Below are 16,826 nucleotides of genomic sequence, written 5' to 3' on the forward strand. Positions count from 1 at the left end.
TGTGCATCCTTAGAGAATATAGTTGTACCTGTCTGAATCTGTGGTGGACACCAGAAAAGCCATGCCCTTTGATCCTCATTCAATATTGCTGAGTGGGAGCATTTTGATTGTTTGTATGAAGATGTGACCCCCTCCAGTTGTGGGTGGTAACTTTTGATTGGATGGTTTCCATGGAGGTGTGTTTCCCCCCACTGAAGGTGGAGTTGCTTCTGGAATCCTTTAAGAGAGAAAACATTTTGAAGAGAGTCCCTTTTTGATAGAGTCACGAGAAAGCCAGCAGCTGCCGCCATGTTCCCCATGTGCCCTTCCAGCTGAGAGAGAAACGTTGAATGTCATCGGCCTTCTTGAACCAAGCTATCTTTCCCTGGATGCCTTAAATTGAACATTTCTATAGATTTGTTTTAATTGGGACATTTTCTCAGCCTTGGAACTGTAAATTAGAAATTTATTAAATTCCCCTTTTTAAAAGCCATTCTGTTTCTAGTATATTGCCTTCCGGCAGCTAGCAAACTAGAACAATAGTATAGTTTACTACTCCCAATGTATTTTCTTTCCTTTTTTCTAATCTTTTTTTTCTACAATTTCCCTTCTACCCTATTCTTCTCCTTACCATTTATCTATTGAAGAAACTGGATGGATGGTCCATAAATTCTCCTAGACTGGATTTTGCCGATTGCATGCTTATGGTACAGTTCAGATTCTCGAATGGGTTGGGATGGTAAATTCACACTATTTTATAATTATATCATTTCTTTTCATGTATTAGCTGAAATAATTTTACAGGGAAACCCATTTCTTATTCTACTATTTGGTTATGCATTGGTTCAGATCACATAGGAAAAGCAGGATAAATGTTTGATTCTTTCCTTTGACTTATCCAGGTCTCAAGGTAATGAAGTAGGTCTTTTGATCTTAGCAGACATCTATTTTGTATATCATTGTGAAACTCGAGTATCTAAACATCTGATGGATTTGAATTCATTGAAATTCTTATCCTTTTTGTAGCCCATCTTTGGCATCATCAAGTAGGCTTCTGATTCTTTTTTTTTTATTATTATGCTAGGACTGTTGGACAACTTTCTTAGAATCTGGTTGTTTTAAGCTCTAAACATACATTTCCTGCCCTGGACCTGGGATCAGCCATTTCTTCTGTTCAGATTAAAGCAAACCTCTTCTTATTGCATTCACCCATTCTCTCCCATTTCAAGTGCTCTTTCCAGTGAATACTTGTTGGCTCTGTAGACACTTGCCTGTTCTTAGTTCTGTCAGAGACCACTTGCCTCCCATTGCTTTCTCCCACACAGAGGTTCACAAAACAGAGGTCTTGCAACTTTTCAATGTTGGTCTCATTCTGGTTTCTACTTATATTCTGGGTTCATGTAGATAGTTTTGCTGTAAATGTTGCTCATGACTTTTTTTTTGGTTTATTTTTGCCTGATATTTGTTCTAACTATTATATGGAAAACAAAGCTACCACCATTATCTTTTCAGAATCAAGTCCCCTTTCCTTGAAAATTATGCCAAGTTCAATTTTCCTGTGACAAGATTTATGATCTCCCTTTCATTAATTTTCACTAACAACTAATTTAATATTACTAACTCAGGAAATTTGGGGACAGGGTATTTTTTCTTTGCCTTTAATTTGGTGAACACAAAACACAACCTGGATACCATGGAGCTAAAATTCAACATTAATCTTCTTTCAAAATATTAACTTTTGATATTTTATTACTTATATGTATAATGACATAGCACGAATTTCCCATTCTTGCAGAATAGGACCTTAAAGGTGTACTGTATAGCAAGTAGCACAATCTGGCAAAACTGGGGGAAAGAAATAAATACTATACACCAGAAAGTAATGTCTTTCTTTCTAAATGTCATTGCCCAAAGGAATGCATTCTCACTTTAGCTTTCTTTTGATGCAGATATCATTGGTTCCAAAAGCAGACATTTAAGCAGTTTTTATAGGGCTGAAAAAGCAGATCCAGCCCAAGATATCCACAAGATATAATCTCAAATAAAAAAAATCTACATAAAACAACATTATAGGGGATGGAATTAATGCAAGTATTTATGTAAGTTACTGTAATTGGCTTCAAATCACTATTTACAAATATGGGTTTCAGTGAAGGGTCAAAGTACAGATTATGCTGTCCAAACTCAATTAAAATATTCATGCTTTTTATAGGGAACATAGTGGAAAAGTCTATGTAGTTGTTGGAAATTTTTCTTAAATAACAAGACTGAGCATAATATTGTCAAGTGTACTGTCATTATTCATTTTTATTGAGAGCTTATTGTGCATCATACATACTTCTAGCTTGGGGACACAGTTTAACAAAACATTAAAAATAATAAACTCCTGCCCTAGTGGGGCTAAATTCTTGGTGAGGGGACACAAATGATAATCAAATTAAATAGATGAAATTCATGATAAGATAAATTGTGATAAGTGCTATGACAAAAAGTAAGGCAGAGAAATAGGGGATAAATGACAACCAGGGATTTAGGATGGGGTAACAGTTTTAGTGATGCTATATATTTATAATTTTTAACATTATAAACATTATAGGGATCATCCAGGTTTCCATGTGTTTGCAAACTCGTCATTGTTTTTTTGAGATGATTTGTGAACCTACACATTTTCAATGACTTTTTTAATATATGGGGAAATTTCCCTTTAGAAAGATAAAAACAATTTAGACAATTTTGGGTGACACCTGTTGAAAACTCTTCCCATAGCAACATTATAAAATAATTCACTATTCTTTCTGTAGTAACTCTGATTGGAGTTAGTGTTAACATTTTAAACCTACTTAGAATGAATTTTGCTAAAAAATTCATTGAGAATGGATTTTATACATTTATTTTAATTAACACTACTTGTTGTATAATACCTTTTATATAATTTAAAATTTTTTAACTTTAGGTATATAGTCTATATTTCTGGCTTTTGTAGTCAATGGAATGTTTTTCCTATAATATACATCAATCATTGCTGTTGCTATATAGAAAAATAACATTCAGGAATTCTTCTAACTGAGTAGACGTTTCCAGTTAACTCTATCACTTGTCAGTTGAATTAGTCAGCACTTTCGAGTTAGTAAATATCACCTGCAAAAACATAGTTTGGCCTCCACTCTTCTCAAATGTATTTCTCATAATTTTGTGCCTCATTGCATTGACTGACTCGGAACGAATTCTTTCTGTTCCATCCCTGTTGACCTGGTAGTTAAATCTCAACTGAACTATTTGGTTGACAGGGAATTTTCCTTCTCAAAGAAGATCGTTTTATCCAAAGCTCTAGTGTTTAACCAGCTGGTTCCAACAAATCCCCATCTCCCTGTACCTTCCGTGCATTGTTTTCAGTGGCATATTTCTGTGAAACAATATCAGATGGCTCTGAAAGCCAGTGGGAGCCATAAAAAAGAGGACTGACGAGAACCACAATCCTCTTGATATCACAGACAACATTTTGTAGGCATATGCACTTTTCCAGGACAGAGATCCAAATCTTTGATTTAATTCTTCAAGTATTCCATGAAGCTTGGAAGCTAAAGATTCACTAACCCAGATGGGTAACATGAAGATTAGTAAAATCAGTAATTACAGCCAATAGAACCTGGGATTACTTTTATTGCTCATTTCGCTTGCAGCCCTAGAAATAGGCTTCTCGCAGCCACTTTTGGGATTTTGTTTTTAAAATATATGAATTCCAGACACTATATCTGTCTCCAGTTTTGATCCCTAATTCATCTACATGATTATTCATACCAAAGAAAAAACAAAAAACAAAAAAACAAATGAATGTATCGCTGAAGGGAAAGAAGTTTTCTCAAGGAATTACTTAAATAATGAATGACTCTTCTACAGAAAAAACTAACATTCATTCTCCCTATAAATACTCAATATATACCTTTCAATATTCATTTTACCAGTTTCTGTTCCTGTCTCTCAAACCATCAAAGCTGCATAATTTTAATGATACATTCTCATTTTTTAAATAACAAAGCTAAAAGCATTCTGTAAGGGTGATAAATGACATCTGCTCCAGAACTGATGTAAGAAAAAGTACAACAAATCATTCTGTTTAATTTGCCAAATTTCTTAAATTCTTAAATTATATTTCTAAATAAGTTTTCTCCATGGACTGGACTGTTAAAGTTAAGGAAAAAAGAAAATGAAGGAGTTTAGCAAGTTATGAGTCTTCTTATTTGGCTCATATATAACAATTAACTGAGTTGAAATAAGATCCCAAGTGGTTTAACTATGCCATTTTCTGATGAAAATGAAGATTAACAGGAAGTAGTAATTGTAACTCGATGTCAGTAGACTTTTTTCTCAAAGCTCTTTTCAAATATTCAATACTATAGCATTCTATACCAACTTAAACGATATTACTATTGGCTTTGGAAAATCTTGCAGAAAAGGGGTATATTCTAAGTTTCCCAATGCTAATCACTTCATGAGCAGACTTTTCTCATACAACACAGAGAAAAAAAAAAACTACATTACACATCAGGACTTCTGCTATCTAAAGTCCCATGAAAGTAAAAATAAATTAGAACAGCATATCACTTACATGACCTACCTACATATATACATCTGCTTAAGGAATTCTGATAAGGGTCAGCGTTTCACTTAGAGAGTATATTCTTTTCACAAAGACTTCATACACCTTGTTTGTTTGTTTCATTTAGAGTGAAACTCATCCATAGAAGAGTTTATGCATGCACAATCATGCAAAATATTTTTACTTTCCTAATATTGGCTAACACACAGTATTAATTTTACGGCATAATTTTCTAAGCACTTTGTATGTATATAACCATATATTCTTTTCAACTATACCATGGGATAGATTTATTATTTTCCTTGTTTTATAAATGAAGAAACTGAGGCCAAAAAACTAAGGTGGTTGAGCCAGGATTCCAACCCAAATAGTATGGTAATCCAGAGGCTGCATTGTTAGCAAAATTATATATTCTGACTCAAAATTATATATACCCATCATTTCTTTTTTTCAGTAAGAGTATTAAAGGATTATAAGAAGAATGCATAGGTCCTGCCTCATTTCTCTCATCCTACACACACACTGGTCAAATCCAACCATGCTATTTATCTCTTTTTATTTCTTTTGGTATTTAATCTATGTTTCAATAAGAAATTTATTTATCAAATTTACACACTACCCCTTGGCTTCCAATTATGACAGATGAGAATTTAGCTTTCCGAAATTGCCCAAACCCCACTTACCTTTTTCTGACCTATGCCCCAGAAAAACTGGACCATAATCTTTGCTTAAGTGAGTCTACCTGTTTACATTACTACGACATAATAATTAACCTTCGCTGCTGAGCCAAGTAATAATTGTATTTTTTTTTCCTTTTACAAGCGTTTAGAGCATTCTGAAGTTGTTTTTTATTTTTTGTATTCAATTACACTACAATTATGCATATCAAAGTCATAAATATCCCTTTCCAAAAGCTCTGTGGAAGGCCTATTACATCATTTTTCCAAATGCTGATAATCGCCACCATGCCTCCACACCCCCCTCATGCTGAGGGCTCCCCTCCAGAGCCCTCCACTTTCCAACTCCTCTTTTGATTTATTTCCATTAAATTAAGGCCAGCTACTCAGTAGTACTACAGTGACCTTCCTGTTTCCTGTCTTCTAAATCTGCACTTGATTTGTTGTAACACATTATAACGCTGCAGCACATCATTCCATAATTTTCTAAGCGAGGGCACCTGGGTAGTTGATATTAGAGCCCTTTAATTCTAAGTATCTTCATTTGACCTTCATGCTATGGCAGGACATAGAATTATTTTGTAAGTCACTTTCTGTCAGAATTTTGTAGACTTTGTTACAGTGTCATTTAACTTATAATGCTGCTCCCTCTTATCTATAATGTAACTTTCTTTTTGGAAAATTTCAGTACTTTTTTCTGTTTCAGTGACATTCCGAAGCTCCTGTACGATGATGCTTGTTGAGGAGCATTTTCATTAATGGTCCTGGGCACTCCAAAAAGCACTCTTAAGGCCATTCTATCTGGAAAATATTGTTTAAATTATCTCTATTAATTCCATCTCTCCATTTTCACGCATGTTCTCATTCTGGAATTCCTTTTGATCATATTTTGACCTTATGATTTAATCCACTCTTTTGTTGTATTTTCAATCCTTTTATCATTGTTCCTAATTTTTGAGAGGTTTCCTTGATTTTATCTGCCAATCCATTCCATCCTAGAGATCATTCATATTCTTGCACTATTCTATTAATAGAATACTGTTATTGTAGTATAGACAAAATATTTATTCCTCTGAAGATATTTATAGAGAATTTTTTAATATTGTTATTTCTTCCCACCCGAAATGTCTCTCTCCTCTCCAACTTTTTTTTCCCTGTTTAAATTACTCTTCCACTTTCATGATGGAGATTTTTCTCAGAAGTCTTGTGACCTTTAGTTTTCAGTTCACACCAAACAAAGCAATACCAACGCTTTAATTACAATCTCTAAGTACATATGTGAGCCTTTTGAAGGGTGATTCAGTTATTAGCAAGATTTTTTTGGTTGAAAATCCTAAAATGTCTCCCATCGGAGGTATTTTTCTCATTCCCCCCTCCCACCCTGGGGAGTTTTGGCTCCAAGAAATGTCAGGGTTAAGACTCCTGCTTTGCTAAGGAGACATTTATTCCCCCTGTTTTCAGTTTGGATTTCCTGGGAACTGTTTCCTTACCTGGCATTTACAATCCTGAGCAATTCTGGAGTACAATGGGTGAAGGACTGTGGAGGTAAAATAATTCCTTCATAAGCTTTCTCCCTCCAAAATATGTTTGAGATCTCTTATTCTCTGTCGTCCCCTCTTTCTTCAGTTGTCCACGTAGTTGTGTGTGTTCTTTATATTATTTTGGAGTGCTTTCAGGAAAGAGGCTATATAGGCAATTACAGTTAATTCATCATATTTTTCTGCAGGTTGGGGGAATTAATTACGCTGGCAGCCTTGTTTCCTATTATTCCTGTTAAGAAAAGTGTTGGAGGAAGTGATCGACTTAAGATTCAAAAGAACTGAATTCCTGGCCCAGTCCTCACCATATTTCACCATAATAATGCTACTTAATGTCACAGCAGTTTCATTTTTTATCTACATATTGGGCAGGAAAATATAATAGTTGGTGCAGGTATTTGTATCTGGCAGCAAGGAGGTGATTCCAGTTATTACTGCAGGGGAAAAAGTGCTTTTATTGCCTTCATCTGGACTGATTGATCCGAAAATTAAATGTGTGCATACACCCGCTGGAGACTAATTCTTTCTCCATTTTTCAAAGAAATATTCACCGAATATCTACTGTGTTGATGCAGTCATTTCATTCCTAATAAAATTAAAAATAATATCTCTGAACACACACAAAAAGTTGTGCATGAATATTCATAGCAGCAGTAGTCATAACAGCCAAAAAGTGGGAAGTCATCATTTGATGAATGGGTAAGCAATGGAATATTATCTGGCAATGAAAAGGCATAAAGTACTGATCCATACTATAACATGGATGAACCTTGAAAATATTATGCTAAATGAAAGAAACCAGTCACAAGAGAGCAGATATTGTATGATACCATACATATAAATAATTCTATGGAGACAGAAATGTGGTTGATAGCTGCTGAGGTAGAATGGGAGATGAAGGGAAATGGAAAGTGATTGCTATACTAATAAGTATAGGGTTTCTTTGGGGGAAGATAAAGTGTTCTAAAATTGTTTGTGCTGATAACTTGATTACAGAGCCCAGTGAACATATTACAGATCATTTGACTGTACACCTTAAATGAGTGAATTGTGTAGTATGTGAATGGCATTTCAATAATCTTGTTAAAAATAAAGCATCTAAGAACAGTTGGCAGAAAAACTTTATTATGTGCATTTTTAGGGCATTAAGACTATGAAAGTGAATACAACTGACGAGTCCATAGACATTAAATTCTAGTAATGTGACAGACATAAAAAAATGGTAAATTGTGATGAATACAGAGGCCAAGACAGAAAATAAAATGGTGGGTGATGTGCTGAAGTGATCAGAGCTATAGAACTGAGAGCTACACGATGAGCAGATGCTCAGAATGCACAGTGAGGAAAAGAACATTTTAGGCAGTGAGGTTACATGTCATATGAAAGTTCTGAAGCAGGGCTGGGCTCAGCTTGTTCTAGGAGCTAGTGTTTGCATGAGAAGCTGGAACATGTGAAGGGTGAGTGATGTGTGACGAGGCTGGAGAGTTAGATGGGTTGAAATTATGTCATGGCTCTCAGGAGGTATGCCAAATGTATTCTAAGAGTGATGGGAAGCCACTGAAGGATTTCCAGCAATGTGATAACATTATTAGGTTTACCTTTTAAGATCACTCTTGTCATTCTATGATGCATGGAATGAAAGATAGTTTAGTGTGAACTATCTGTGCATATCTAATAAAGAATATCAGCACTAGAGAAACTTCACCACTCTTACTATTTAGTGTCTCAGATGGTGACAGTATCAATTGGTAAAATCAATAGACATAATTGTCTAAATAATCTGTGCATATCAAATAAATAATATCAACATTAAGGAAACTTCATCACTCTTACTATTTTGTACCTCAGATGGTGACAGTACCAATTGGTAAAACCAACAGACACAGAATCCCTAAAATGGCTTTTCAGAATTCAGTAATTCCACTCCCTGAATTTTCTTGAAATAGAATGAAGAGTAATGCACAAAGATGTTCATTGTAGTATTATTTATAACAGTGAAACATTTGAACCAAATTTGAATTCCAAAGTTTATAAATGGATAATAACTCCTTGTGTGGGGGGAATCACTCTTACTTCTTTGGAATTACAGCCAGTATCTTGAAATTGAGTCGGGTCTATATAAATAAGATTGTCAAGTGGTAAGCCTGCATAAACTTGCTACTTCGTTTTAACTGAGTAATCACTCAGTGAAATATGTGAAGAACTTCATGAGGAAATTAACCATTAATAAACTTGAAAGCAGTTATGAAATCAATTTTTGGCATTCAAACTTGGGCAAAAAGCATCAGATAAAAGCTCAACTAAAAACATCTTCCATCTATATGCTTTGAAAACTTTGATATATAGATGTATATGCTTATGTGCACATAATCATATGCAGATGTCCCTTGAATAGTTTCTGTCACACACACCTACACACACACACACATACACATTAGAATTAATAGAGCCATGAAAATTTGCAAATTTTCTACTGCAAAAACACAGAAAATTCCAGAGTGTGTCAGGGAGCATCAACATTTTCCTCTGATTGCATTTTTTTCTAGAAAAGTAATGGTGAGTTGTATACGAAAATGCCTTCACAAAGAAAATTATCTTTAGAACAAAAGTATGTGGAGTAAGTGAAAATACATTTTTCCTATTGCATACACATTTTCTCTTCATTACCACTACCTCTGCTCCTAAAATCTATGGTGCCAGCATAATTCATAGTTTGCTATTGCTATGCACAAAATGATGAAGTGAAAATTTGCCACAGCCCCTGAAAATACTCAGTACTCTTCATTACAGTGTTAATGATTTGTCATAATTTGTACTGTGCTTACAAGAGACTCTATCTGGAAATCCTCATACTAAGCCGATTTTTGTCTCTAAGTAATGAAAATGAATTATCTTTAAACACCAGAATTGCAGGCAAAATGGTAAACTGTCAACATGAGAATTATAGAAGATTCTTTTATTTGTCTCATGCTCACATGGGACATATGTTCATTTACTGAAATGATGCAAAATCACAAATAGTATTTCCATTACTTTTTGGTGGTGGTGGTGCTTTGGCTTGTAATTTTTGATCAAGCATCCATCATCAAATAAGACTGTTGAGTGAAATGATAAAAAATAAGCAATGTATTGTTCCAATGCACTAAAAATTCCTTCATTATTATTCAATATACAAATTCATAACAGAAGTTCAGATAATTCAAATGAATTTGTAAAATGTATTTCCCCAATGAATCTCAATTTATAGCAAGTCCCCAAAAGTAGTTTTAAAGGAAAAGTTGCTCAGGAAAAAAAAATACCTTGCAACATCTTATAATAGTTAATAGTATATTACTATAGTATCTATTAAATGCAACAAAATACTGAATCTTTTTTATAACTTACTTGTAAACTAAGAAAAACTAGCTATGAATAAATTCACATGTCCAATTCTTTCAAGTAATTTTACTCTAATTGGGTCTAACAGTTGCTAGACCCAGTAAGAAAAACTTACTAGAATTTGTAAGAATAGAAAAAGGCCCACCTCACGTAAAAAGAAAGTAAATTCTTATGGTTAATTTTGGCTATGTGAACACGGAAAGCAAATAGAAGAAGCATTGCCGGGAGAATATGAAGTACATTCAGCACAGAGATAACATAACAGTAGGCTAATTAGTTCTTAAACCCCAGAAGACTGAACTGTTTTCTTGCGAGAAGCTCCTGGAAACAAATGGTCTCTCCATGACTAACTGTATAAAATGGGTGAAGCCTTCCTTCCCTAATGGATACATCAGTGACCCCTGACATAAGCTCAGTTGTGGATGCAATATGAAACAATGATGGGAGTTCAGAAATAGCAATATCTCAGGAAGTAAGTCCCTACTAGAGTCTTTGTGTACTTACAATACATGTTATTTCCACACTTGTGATTGTTGAAAAGCTGTAGAAATAACAAGTCAGGATACAAAATCACTTCCCTTACCAGAAGGCAAGATTTTAACTTGCAATATATATGCAATAGGAACATTATTTATAAAAGTACTCTTATGTGAGTGATCTAATAAAATAATGTTAAAATTTTTAAAATGGAAAATAATCTCATAATAAATTTTTCCAAGATCAATTCCTCACTTAATAAAAATTATGCACATAAGTCCTCTACTTTTTAAATTCATTTAAATGATTAGACCAACTGGCTAGGAAAGCACAACGCTTGGCAAGTATCACTTATTTTGTTAAGGAATAAAAAATAAAATCTTATTTAATAAACGGATAATCACTGTTAGTGATTTAGTGATTTCTAAAAGTCATATTTAATCTCCAAATCAGCATATGTGTGTATGTGAATTTAGCACGAGTAAAATTCAGTAATAATGAAATGTCCTCACAACATGAAAGTCAATGTGAAGTTATTTTTTAAAGTGATTATCCATACTTTCTCCAGTTGGATGACTACATAATGGTATAGCCAAAAACATGTTTTGTTTTGTTTTTTACTACATTTTTCAGCTTCCACCCAGATACTTCTAAAAGTATCGAGAGTATGTGACTCTTTTCTTTAGTCCCTGAAGATTTCTAACATCATCCTCTCCTGAGAAAGAAGGGAAATACAGCCCTCTGCCCTACTTAGACACGGAGGTAGGAGAAAACTACCTGCCAGACACAGCAATAGTGCTCTCTTGGGCTCTGGCAGGTGAAAGAGGCACCTGGCTAAGCAATCTTGGAGTCTCGTCGGGAGCACTGCCCCACCACTTGAGTGAAGCGAAAAGGAACAGATCTTCCAAGACCTCCTGAAAAGGGTTAGATCATTAACCATAGCATTAAAGTCAAGAAATACCCTGGAGTAAAGGGCTCATGATACGATAAGCAGTGTGTTGGTGAGCAAAAGAACAGACTGAATAAACTTCCCCAGCCATGTAAAGGCTTATGAAGGTATCAAGGAAAAATCTGCTCTTGGTATCTTTATTTCTCAATATCTCCCCTCTCCATGGAAATGTATTATGGGCCTCCCTTTCTATTACTAAATTATTAATGAACATATGTTCCACATTTTAGGGATCATAATAAAATAGCTCCTTTCAAGTGTCTCTTTCAGAAAGGGCCTGAGGTGAACAGACCATGAAAACAGACATTTGATTACCTGCCCATTGCTTTTACCTTAGAATAATATACTGCCAGAATTTCGCCTTTCTTATTTTTGCTTTATTCATTACATTATCCTGACACTAGGTTTGACGAGACCTCATATTGATATTTAGATCACAAAAACTACATCATACATTAATGCAACAAGATAATATGTAAATGTCTTGTGCGTTCAAATAAGTATGTCTGACTGCTTCTTTAATGTGCTATTTTTAGAAAATCAGTGTATATAGTAATTATGATTTTTTAAAATCTACTTTTCCAGATCTCTCAGCTAAAGCCTAAATAATAATAAGTGTTTTAATTTGTGTCTGTTACTCTCTTTTTGCATTTACGCAAGGGAAAATCAAATATTCCAAACTACTCCACCGGAGTGCTCAGTTCTTAATCATCTCCCATTTCTTCGAAATGCACGATAAAATTGAGCCATCACAAAATTTCCTCCTTTGTTCAATGACAGTTTTTTCTGCCTTTAAAGAGATATTTTGTACCACAAGATCTTTCCCTGGAAAAATATGGAGAATCTCTGTTTCATCCATCTCATTCATTAAAAAAATCTTGGCATACTATTTTAATTGCTGAAATGTGACCCTGTGCTTTTATCCAGTAAATGGGGAAAAGTTTAATTATTTGATATGTGCTACCATTTGGAAAAAGGTTGTGTCTTTTTTATATTAAGAAATGCACATATCAGTTCTAATCATTTAATTAAGAGTGACATTAAATAAACAAAGGTTATCATTTTAATTGCATCTAGCTATTTCTGGAAAGACCGTGGTTATTTTGTTATTAAGACTGAAAGCTGCTTTCATGTAAAAACAAGTCATGTAAAAATTGTGATAAGCAATTTAATAACAGCATATTTTCAGTGAGAATGGAGAGAGAGTATTCAATACTTAACTTCAACCTTTAAAATTCTAAAGTACATCACAATCCTATATATCTTAGAACAAGGTCATTTATAAGTTTGCCTCACTAAATATGTTCCTAGTGGAGGAAACATGCCTGGTTATTTAGCAGATCCCTTAAATATGCACATTCTTTCAATCAAACTCTTAGTGATCAATGAGCGACAAATGTCTTAAAGTTGTATGTCTCCCTTTTGGACTCCTATGTTTTTCTGAAAATAAGAAGCTTCAAGTTACATACTTCCGAAAATTCATTCACTCTATGGATATCCCAGAGAATGTGAGAGCAGCCACTCCAAGGCTTTGTGCAGCTGGAGCATGGGTCTTCAACCGCTAATGAAATTCAGAACTGTGGACAGTTCCCGCTAGGCTGTGAAGTTGGTGGCAATTCTCCTTCGTTTCCGAGTACAGATAATGCTGGTTTTGGCACGGCTGTATATGTTTGCTGTTTAATAAAAGCCTATTAAAACTTCTTAGTATTTACACATAATGCTTTAATTATTCTTTTTCTTGTTTCGAAAGAATTAAGTAAAATGAATAAAGGCCACCCTGAGTTACTAGTTTTCAATTTTAAAGGGAGAGTCCGACCCTATTCAAGAGCTAATACATGTGGCTTCAGAGTGTGCACGCTATAACAGGCTCTACTTCACTACTTTCACTTCACAATCTCAAAACGTGCTTACAAACCGAAGGAATACTTGGGAGACAAATAATATCAGGAAACGCCTGAATTTTAATTCTCCGAAACAGATACCCCTGCCGATAGCTCTCCTGGCCTTTTTCCAGAACTGGGAAAATGGAAAGAAGCTTTCTAAAACAGACTTGCAGTCAAGGTCAAGAAAGGGTGTCGCTCTGTTGCAGAAAGGGGTCTCTGGAAACGCCCCCTGCCTGTTTCAGGAATTCGAGGCTTCCTCTCACGCTCCCGCCCAGCCTGGCGGCCCCAGCTCCACTGAAAACCCCAAGTCAGGGACTATCCAATCGCAAAGTATCCTTCCTCAACCTGCCAGCCACTATTCTGATGAAATGCATTGAGGATACCCAGTGCCTATAAACAGATGAGAAAACAGACCAGCACTCCCCAGGGACGAGGACGGCTGGAACAGCTAAGTCCCGTGAGTCACTGCCTCCAGTTGCCCCATCTCTCCTGAACCCCAGGAGCGTCTTTTTCCCTTTTGGGAGGAACCCACTTCTTGGGGGAAACAGCGCGAGGAAGTCCGTCACCCCCAAGGCGACGTTCTGCCCGCTTCCTTACACTCCCATCGCTGAAGTAAAAGTTTCCCTGGCACAACTTGGCAACCTCCCATCCGGGGGTCACCGCGGCCGTCTCCTTCCCGGACTTATCCCCTAGATCCCCAGGCAAAGGAGCCTGCCTGGAGTTCCCGGGCAACATGAACTCATCATTCGAGCTTAGTGGAAATTAGTTGAGGTGTCGAGTCTAATCCACCGGGGTGGAAGCCGCGGGCAGTGCCACCCCCGGCCGGTCCGGCACCCTCTCCTTCGGAGTCCCTGGGGCGCGCCCCCCTCCCGGTGCCGGGACGCGTGTGTGAGGGCGCGCCTGGAACGGAGGGTGGGGCAGCGAGGGGGAAGCCTCACCTGAAATCACTGTAAGGGTGGATAATCCAGAAGCCTGCAGTTTTAACCCTTTCCTGCTCCTTCTCCACCGCCTTCTGGCTCCCGAACATACGGAGGGAGAATTTATTGACCCCGGGTTGCAGCATGGAGGTGAACTGCCTCTGCATGAAGCCGTACTGCCGCCGGGGCCCCTCGGCGTCCTCGAAGCCCCCCGCGGGCTCCTCGCCGCCGCCGCCGCCGCCACCGTCCGCCTTGAAGCACACCGAGTTGCCGTGCTCCTTCGCGCCGGCCCCGCCGCCCCCCGGCGGGGTGCCCAGGCGCTTCTCGGCCGCCGCGGGCCCCGCGCCCGTCGCGGGGGCCTTGGCCGGGAAGACGCTGGTGCCATCGTCGCGGCTGTTGGACGAGGAGTTGGGCTTGCCGCCTCTTTCCATGCTCGGAGGACGCGGCCGGCGACGGCGTGGGCTCCAGACTCGCCCTGTCGCCTGGCGCTGGGGGGCACGAAGCCTAGAGAGCCGGGAACCGAGCCGCCTGCCGGCGAGCCCGGCTGTCCGTCGCGGCGGCGGCGACGGCGACGGCGGCAGCTGCTGCTGCTTCCCGCCGGCGCCGCTGCTCTCTGCGCGCCTAGCTCCCGCCGCCGCCGCTGCCTTCAGTGGCTGCGCTCCGGGGCTCCGCGGCGGCCGGGGGCGAGGCTGAGGCTGCCCGAGCGTGGCGAGGCTCGACTCCAGCCCTCGCGCGCCTCCTCTCGGCCGCCCTCTGCTGGCCGGAAACGGGCTTCTCCCCGCCCGCGCGCCGCGCACCCGCTCCCTCCACGCTTGCTCCACTTCTGCCCAGCGTGACATTGAACTCAGGAGCCCTCGGAGGCATTTGTTTGTGCATACTGTGAGAGGCTCGTATGTGCGTGCACGAGGGGGTTGAGAAAGAAAGAGGGAGATCACCGATTTAGCGCGGTTGTGCTCGTCCAAAAGAAACAAGCGTTCTAAAACTCATGGAGGCATTTCTTGGAACGCCTGTTTGAATGTTACAGATAGACGGAGAGAGAGGCTGGTTCTGAATGCTGGAAATTCACGTGTAAAGCTGAAACGCACTTTCTCAAGACAGTGAGGTTTAACAATGAAAATAAATGTTTATGGGTGGAAGTTCTGTGAGAGTGTGTGTGTGCGTGTGAGAGAGAGAGAGAGAGAGAAAAAGACTGGGATGGGGGAGGAGGGGGGAGAGAGAGAAAGGAGAGGGAGGGGGAGAGGGAGAAAGGCATGGAAAGAGAGAAGCAGACAGCAAAAGAGACTAGGTCAGGATAACCCTCAGTAATCAGCTGCTTAGGGCTTTTCGGATGAAGGTTCCGCTCCTAGGGACAGACAACTGACCTCTTTACACTTAGCCTTGCTTAGTTTCACGGAGCTCCTTAAGCAATAGATGGGATTTCTTTCTAACCAAGACGCTTGCATAAACACATGCAGGCAAGTCTTCTTCCAGGCACCAACACTGGCTGGAAATTGCCTTGTCGAGACCTCGTTTGAGCTGACCTATCTTTTCAAATAAGTTACGTAAGCAATAAAACACACTAAAAGGCATGCAGTGCTGGTCAATGCTCACCTCCACCGGGCTAGGGAAGCCGAGGTGTCTGGGAGTCTAGGCAGGATGCAATAACCATTTCAGACAGGAGGAAAGTACTCTGGAGTGAAACTTACAGCACGCTACTGATGCTGAGGAAAGCATTTTCAGAATCCTCTTATTTCCTCTGTGTCTCCCAAACCCACTGGATTAGCTAAAGGAAGCAAGATGTGCTGCCAAACTCACCAGTCACTCAGCAGGGCAGTGCCAGAGTCCAGAGCTTCAAGACTCCCCAATGGCTGGAAACATCTGTTTCAGATACAAGCCTTGCCTTCTGCCCACAGCCCTTTCAAAGGAAATCTTGCCCTGCCAAGAGTCCCTGATCCCATGGGTTCCTTCCAGTTACAGCCACATTTTTTGGAGAAACGAGGGAACTCCTAAAAGCAGGAATCTATGACAGACTAGAAACCAGTGGCCTAGGATGAAAAATCTCCTGGGACCAAGTAAGTTACTTTCCTGAGCTACTAAACAGTGATAAAGCCAACCACCTCAAGAGTGGGAGAGGCAAGAGTACAGTCCAAGAAAGGCGATGGGCACTCATATGAAGGATTAAGAGAGGCTGAGCGAGAAGCAGAGAAAGGAGAAAAAAGCATAAAGAAGAGCCATTAGACCTAATTAAACTGCAGTTCTATAAGATTCCCTTTACCATTCTCCTTATCATAGCCTTATACTAAATCTTTTTCAGTGATCAAAGTAAGTACAGATGACCAAATTTTAATCGTAAGAAGTAGGGAAAATATGAACAATGTAGAGTTCTGATTTACCAAAGTAGGGATCTTGGAAATCTAAAGAGTCAAATAAGGATACCAGGTGCCAAGGGCAG

General features: G+C 38.6%; 1 protein-coding gene across 1 annotated transcript in view; it reads right to left on the minus strand.

Annotated features, from left to right (window-relative positions):
• Positions 1–14,826, minus strand: part of HCN1 (hyperpolarization activated cyclic nucleotide gated potassium channel 1) — a 437,825-nt gene extending 422,999 nt beyond the window's left edge. The window contains exon 1 of the mRNA XM_077115160.1: positions 14,417–14,826. Coding sequence (XP_076971275.1) covers positions 14,417–14,826 — 410 coding nt within the window. The remainder of the gene's footprint in view (positions 1–14,416) is intronic.
• Between the last annotated feature and the right edge of the window lie 2,000 nt (positions 14,827–16,826).

This window comes from Tamandua tetradactyla, chromosome 9 (genome assembly GCF_023851605.1).
Source record: "Tamandua tetradactyla isolate mTamTet1 chromosome 9, mTamTet1.pri, whole genome shotgun sequence".
NCBI lineage: Eukaryota > Metazoa > Chordata > Mammalia > Pilosa > Myrmecophagidae > Tamandua > Tamandua tetradactyla.